Source organism: Salvia splendens, chromosome 10, assembly GCF_004379255.2.
Source record: "Salvia splendens isolate huo1 chromosome 10, SspV2, whole genome shotgun sequence".
Classification (NCBI taxonomy): Eukaryota; Viridiplantae; Streptophyta; class Magnoliopsida; order Lamiales; family Lamiaceae; genus Salvia; species Salvia splendens.
Window position 1 is genome coordinate 1,441,651 of NC_056041.1, and position 6,934 is coordinate 1,448,584.

Sequence of the window (6,934 nt, forward strand, 5' to 3'; positions counted from 1 at the left end):
CACTTTTTTCATATTCATGTCGAATTTTAAATTCCGTATTTGTAAATTTGTTTTATTGGCTAGGATGCCGGCTAGTCCTAGTGCTAGGCTATTATTGTGTCGTGGTTAGTCCTAATGGTGTGGCATGTTGTGGTTAGCCCTAGTGATGTGGCACGAGATGTTTTTAGCGGAGTTATTGTGGATGCTCTTTGCTTTGATTTTGATCTGTTTAGAGCATCCGCAATAGTAGACATCAGCACGGACTAACCATAGGGTAGCGGGAAGGGCGTGGGGGACGTCCGCTATTGCGTTAGGTTAACGCAACGGACGTCCCTAAGACCGACGAGCTCTCATCCGTGGACTAGCACAGTTAGCCGATCGCTCGTCCGCTATTGCGCGGACATGCGATCGGCTAGCCGATTTTTTGATTTTTTTAATTTTTTTTTTCTATATTTACAACTTATTGCACTTCATTTTTTTAATATTTGATAAACACCAACAATTAAAATGAATTAATTGTATTTGTCAATTTATTTGTTTGGCTAGGTCGTTGGCTAGTCCTAGTACTAGCCTATTACTGGGCTGTGGAAAGTCCTGATGATGTGGCGGGCTATGAGAAGTCCTAGTGATGTGGCCGGATGTGTTTTTGGCTAGTTCTAGTGCTAGCCTATAGGCTAGTCCGTGCTATTGTGGATGCTTTTATGCTTGTAGTCATTTTGAATAATGATCTTAGTGATGGAGCAGTGTTTGTGCAGACGCAATGGATAAATAAGTGAAGAGGTATGATATGAAGGAACGAATCTTTTCTCGTTATCTATGTGTTTCGTTTGTCAACTTGAGAATACACATAGGTCAAGTTTAGAAAGAGCAGATTGCAGCATGATATGTCTGACTTCCTTCAAAATGGAAACATCTAACCACATTCTTAATATTCACAGTTAAGATTGTGGAAAGCATGAATCCAAGTCATGCATATTTAAGTGGCTACAACCAGCAAGCAGCTCCTCTATCCCAATTCACAATGGCCTTTGTAAATACAAAAACATTAACTAGAAAAATCCATCAGGAGTCAGGACCAACAGAGGAAAAAAAAGTAAGTATTCCTCTAAATCTGATCTTTCTCTAGTCCTTCTATAAGTAATGCCAATTTACCAGTAAAAAAAATGAATGGTGAATGATCTCTCATCTCTAGCTAAATCCTTCTCAAGCCAAGGTGCAAAACTTGTCTGCAACCAACACCACAATATGTTAAACACGATGCAGATTCCACTACAACCAATAACACACGCACGCGTAGTTAGTTACCTTGCCCTGAGTAACTACAGCACACACGGCTTTCATCTATGTATGTCGTGTTAACACCCATCATCCACGACCCCACATAAACATCGTCATGAGCATATGCCTTCAACGATGCACTGTGTTGATACATACAACAAGAAAACAGCATTTTTTTTATCACAATATAATCAAAATCTCACAATATCTGTAAAATCAGTCTACAAATCTGTTTCCTTTGATGAAATACTGAAGAAACGTCGACCCTCCAAATAATATCAGCGAGTTCAGAATATACGTAAAGGCTGACCTGTTTATATGCACGTACTGCACCAAATTTTTTGAGAGTGCAATGATAGAACCAGCTGCGTGGCGGAAGTCTCTGCAAGACAAGTTGTCGATGTTGAAGTTGAATAGCACTGTTTATCATACTGTACTAACCAGTTTATAGTATTTAACGAGCATTCTTGATGCTGTGATGATACACTTACGATTTCTGATCACCAAACTTCCACCATTCTGGTTCGTACCATGTTTTTCCCCTGCGAGATAAACAGGTTCAAGTACTTACCAATGATTTACCTCTTTTCACATTTGAATTTTTTTTTGTATACTAATCAAGAAAGAGAGTTTACTCTTCGACTACTACATCTCCAGACTTCAAGCAGCCGATATAAGCACTTTCTTTATCACGATGGCTTCGGAGAAGCTCAGTATGGCCATCTGCCAAGATGACAGATACTATCTTTATCAGTTCAATGAATTAGATATAGCAGCATACATCAAAGTAGAATTTCCAGATTTACCGAAATTCAAATCAATATTGTTGTCAACTTTTATGTAAAACTCTGCATCCCACATCTAGACGGCCGTGCTGAAGAAGAATTTCACTTTCTTGGGCATTTCCTCCTGGGCCTCCTCATGATGATCCTAGCAAAATACTAACTTGTTTTACACTTGTATCATGTAACACTTTTGTAATCGAAAATGCAAAGTTAACTGTCATTCTGCTAAACTGACATGGTATTCGGATGGCTTACAAGTATCAGAATGTCTTCATTTGCACGCTTTTCCTCTGCAATACCGCAGTCCAAGCTATCACCGCGATTAGGGCTTTAAACACGGTCTGATGCAGTTTCAAGCAGTAACTCCGAGTAACTAATAGGAGAGCGATAGTGAGTTCCCAAAAGGAAATAAATCAGAGCCAGTGGATGATAAAGTTCGAGTACCTGAACCCGACTACTAAAGTTAGAAGGAAGACAAATGAGTGGTTGGATACGTAACCTGTCTGATCATAGCAATAATTTGCGGTATGTGATCAGAGACACGAGGCTCCACGGAAGGAGGAAGGCAATTCAGATACGCCGTGTCCTGATGAAATTCCTCACAAAATCATCTGCTCAAACTAATCGGATCTTCACCTCACTCATTCGCTCGGGCAATAATCTACAGAATTCGAAAATGGGGACTCAGCTATCCTCTCATAAAATCCGTAACAAGTAGACGATACTTATAAGTAACAGTCTTAACCTTCTCATGACAACTTACAAACAAAACACATCCATTAGTAAATCATACAAAAAGACTTCAAGACTAATCTACAGATGTTCCAAATCAATTTGTAAGATATAAGTATGTTTATCAAACTCACCTTGTCATCAACATCAGTGAAATTGCGGACATAGTTAACCTCATATCCCAAATGCTTAAGGTATCTGCCTAATTTCAAAATAAACGTCAGAGCTTCACATCTTTACAGAACAACATATTTAGTTATTTACAAAACAAATAGTATGTTCCAAACAATAATCCCTTTACAACCAGTCTACCACAAACATCAACAGCTAATAGTTATGAGAGAGAGAGGGATTCTGCAGATACTGCCTACTATCAAAACAAAGGGCAGAGCTTTCCCCTCTTTACATAATACTATATGTTCACAAAAGACAATCCCTTTACTACAATAAACAACAAGAACTCATATGACTCTATATCACTAGTTACATGATAGCAACTTATAGGGGACCATTTTAAAAATAAAATTATTATTCTAAAAAAAATAAAGTAAATATAAAATTCAATATTTCTGAAAAAATGGGTTTCTCACAAAAAAGATCACTTCTATTCCTCTTTCATCTTCTTCCTTTTTCCTACGCCGAAAAATGGAAGAACCCTGGTTATTGTAATGACTCAAGTTCATCACGTATGGAGTGTTCGAAGTTAGAGTAGATGTATAATTACAAGAAGCTTTTGAAGTCGGAGGTTGAGAAGATAATGGAAAATTGAAGAAATGGGGCCACGTCGTAAGCATGTCGTCGAACACACAATTGGAAACCGAAGCGAAATCCAAATTTGTGCAGAAGCTCAAAGGAAAAAGAGGTGAAAGGGTCAATCCTCGCCGCTTTTGGATGGGAACGGATTTAGCTTCACAACTCGAACGACGGTTTCGTTGTATGATTACACATCGGATCTACCGGATGAGTCTTTGGCCTTAATTTTCCACTCAGTCTCCGCAGCCGCCGATCGGAACCGCTCCTCCCTGGTCTGCCGCCGTTCCGCGGCTGTTTTCTTGACGCCGTCACTAAATTGACCTTGAAATGCGACCGCCGATCCATCAGCTTCGGCGACGAGGCTTTGATTTCGATCTCGCTCAGCTGCCGGAGCCTCACCAGAGTGAAGCTCCTGACCTTCCTCGAGCTCACCTACGGCGGGGTGGCCGCTCTGGCGGAGAACTACCGGAATCTACGGGAGTTCTCGTGCGGATGCAGCTTTGGGGTTAGAGGCGTGAACGCATTGCTCGAGCGCTGCAAATTTCTCGAGGAATTGTCGATGAAGCGCCTGCGCGCCATCACAAACGGAACCACCGCCGAGCAGATCCGGCCGGGGAAAGCGGCGCGGCGTTGCGGATGATAAGCTTGAAGGATCTCTACAACGCTCAGAGCTCTTCGTATAGTTGATCGCGGCTGCAAAGAATCTGAAGATTTTGACGATTGGGGAGAATTGCTCGGTGGGATTGCCGGTGTAGTCTCGCGGCTCGTGGAGGTTCATCTCGAGAGGATTCAAATCGGTGATTTAAGGCTTTCCGCCATTTCAAACTCTACAGGACAATTAGTCTTATATTTAATTTATTTTAGAGTAATAATTTTAATTTTCAAATAATAAAAAAATCTAATTTAAATGAGTCAAAAAGACGTTGACTTTTTTCGACCGCTCCTTCCATTTTGGACCGAGTCCAGCCAAGTTTAAATATGTGGGATGCAATAATTAACATAATGTACAAGACCAAAATCCTATAGCAGTCACATGTTTAGGACCACATTTGGCATTTACCCTATTTCTGACATAAGATAAAAAAGTATTTAAATCCACCTATGATTAGTAGGAGTTTCGCCAAATCAAATAAATTTCTGATTAGATAGGTAGGAATCAAATTATGTTTTCTTAAGTAGCAAAGGATACAAAAATTACCACTCTTTCCGTCTCATTTAAGATATCCATATTATTCAATAGCACAAGATTTTTTAAAAGGAGTTGCTAGGTAGAATGAGTAGAAAGAAAAAGATAATTAAATATTTTAATAAAAAAAGGATTTTTTTTTAAATATAGAAAATATTTTATTTTAATAAAAGAAAATAATTTATTTTTAAATATAGAAAGTGAACATTTTATTTGAGATAAACTAAAAAAATAAATATAATGCAGTGAGTACCAAAAAACTAATCACCTTTTTATGACCCCGATGGCTTCATGCAAACGTTAGTAATTATAATAAACTAAATTAGATTAAAATACTAGGTTCCCACACATTCACTAACTTCAACTTTATTTTTCCTTTTATGATTTAACTTTCACATTAAAAGTAGGGAAATATTTGAACATTATGCTGAATACATGAAGAAAAGGGTCCAATCAAACTTCTCACTTGAATTAAGTGGAGTAATTGATGTAACGTTCAATTCTTAGTAATATCTTAGTTTAGGTTAAGAAAATGTTTTTTATTTTTTTATTTTGTCTCCTTTACGTAAGAAAATAAGTACTTGAAATTTGTATACAAACAGCTACTATCCACCCCCAATTCCAGCTCTCTTCTCCTTCCTCCCTCTCTCCCAAAACCCAGAGGAGCGAAAATTAAAATTCTGTTTTCTACCAAAATTAGCAGCTTGCTTGAGTTCGAAAACCAATTTCAATGGTGGATATCAATATGATCGACGAACTCCATCAGGATTTGAAGCACGTGATCTTGGGGTTCGTCGATGAACGCTCGGCGGCGAGTGCGGCGGCGGCGTCACGCCTATGGCGTGAGGACTGGAAGATTCGACCCAATCTGAGCTTTGAGCAAGTGGATTTTGAATCCGAAAAGTTTGGCGAACATGTCGATGGTCTATTTCTCAGGGAAAATCGGGTTTATGGGGCACTTTACACTAAAGATTACGTAAATGTACCCATTTTGTTATCTATTCCAAAAATGGGAAAAACGCCAACCACATTGGCGTTTCTATTAGTAAAAACGCCAACCTCATTGGCGTTTATCTTCGCGTCGTATTGGAGGTGTATTTTCGCCAAATACAGCGGCGGGAAAAAACGCCAATGAAGTTGGCGTGTTTTAAGGTAAAACGCCAATGTAGTTGGCGTGTTTAATTAATAAAAACGCCACTGAGGTTGGCGTGTTATGCTTAAAAACGCCAATTTGAGCGGCGTGTTTCTGTTGAACCATATCCTTATCAGATCTCCCCCAACATCGCGACCCTAAACACTTTCCCTCCCCAAACGCGAAAACCCTTCCCAAACGCATAAAAACCTTTCGCTCGGGTCGACCCGGTGGTGGATTTAAGCGTGGATATTTTGAATTTGGCTAATTCTTTCAACCATTAGTCCTTCTAATCGGTTAGTATATCAAATTTTAGACTCATTCTTCTAAACATTAGTCTTCCAATATTTGATTGATTGTTGTGATAATATATATTGTAGTGTAATTAATATAATAGTTTGACCAATTATTATGGGTACACTAATATTTTGATGGATTATTATGATAGTATATATTTTAATGGAAATATTTTGACCAATTGTTATGCTATTATATGTTATAGTATATTTTATGGATTGTTATGATAATACATATTGTAGTGTATTTAATAGAATTATTTTGTCAATTTTTTGGCTGACTCTACATAATGATGAATGTAAAAATAATACATATTTATTTGTGTTTTACATTATTGCAGATAGTATGACGTGGTGTGTCAATTTATATTGGGGTGGAAAGATAATTCCCGGAGCAGTTATTTCGTATGATCCTCCTTTTGCTAAAGGATTCATTATGTTGGATGAAACAATTTCGTACGATGACCTTGTGGAAAAAATTTGTGAAAGGATGGGGATAAGCATATATGAAAACAATATTCAAATAATATGGAAACGTACTATATGCTTTGGATCCGGAGTCACGTTTATAGGTGTTCAACTAGAAGAAGTATGCATGCAACTAATGTTTAGTGAGAGTATGGTTATTGGAGGTGTAATTGAATTATATGTTGAGTATTCGGCAATTACTCAACATCATAGTCATCATGTCATAAGTTATGATGCTGGTACGTCAACGAGAGCCCAAGAACCATATTTTGCTGCAACACAAGATTTTGATGTTGGTACGTCTACGAGAGCCGAAGAACCATAT

General features: G+C 38.2%; 1 protein-coding gene across 1 annotated transcript; it reads right to left on the minus strand.

Annotated features, from left to right (window-relative positions):
• Positions 1-864: 864 nt before the first annotated feature.
• Positions 865-4,334, minus strand: LOC121752913 (hydroxyproline O-galactosyltransferase HPGT3-like). The gene is made up of 10 exons (XM_042148013.1): positions 3,499-4,334; positions 2,909-2,972; positions 2,542-2,703; positions 2,298-2,415; positions 2,064-2,187; positions 1,893-1,980; positions 1,749-1,799; positions 1,568-1,639; positions 1,285-1,397; positions 865-1,205 (listed from the first exon to the last, which is right to left on the minus strand). Exons 5-10 carry the CDS (start codon positions 2,116-2,118, stop codon positions 1,183-1,185), a joined length of 402 nt encoding a protein of 133 aa, XP_042003947.1. The 5' UTR covers positions 2,119-2,187; positions 2,298-2,415; positions 2,542-2,703; positions 2,909-2,972; positions 3,499-4,334; the 3' UTR covers positions 865-1,182.
• Positions 4,335-6,934: the final 2,600 nt, after the last annotated feature.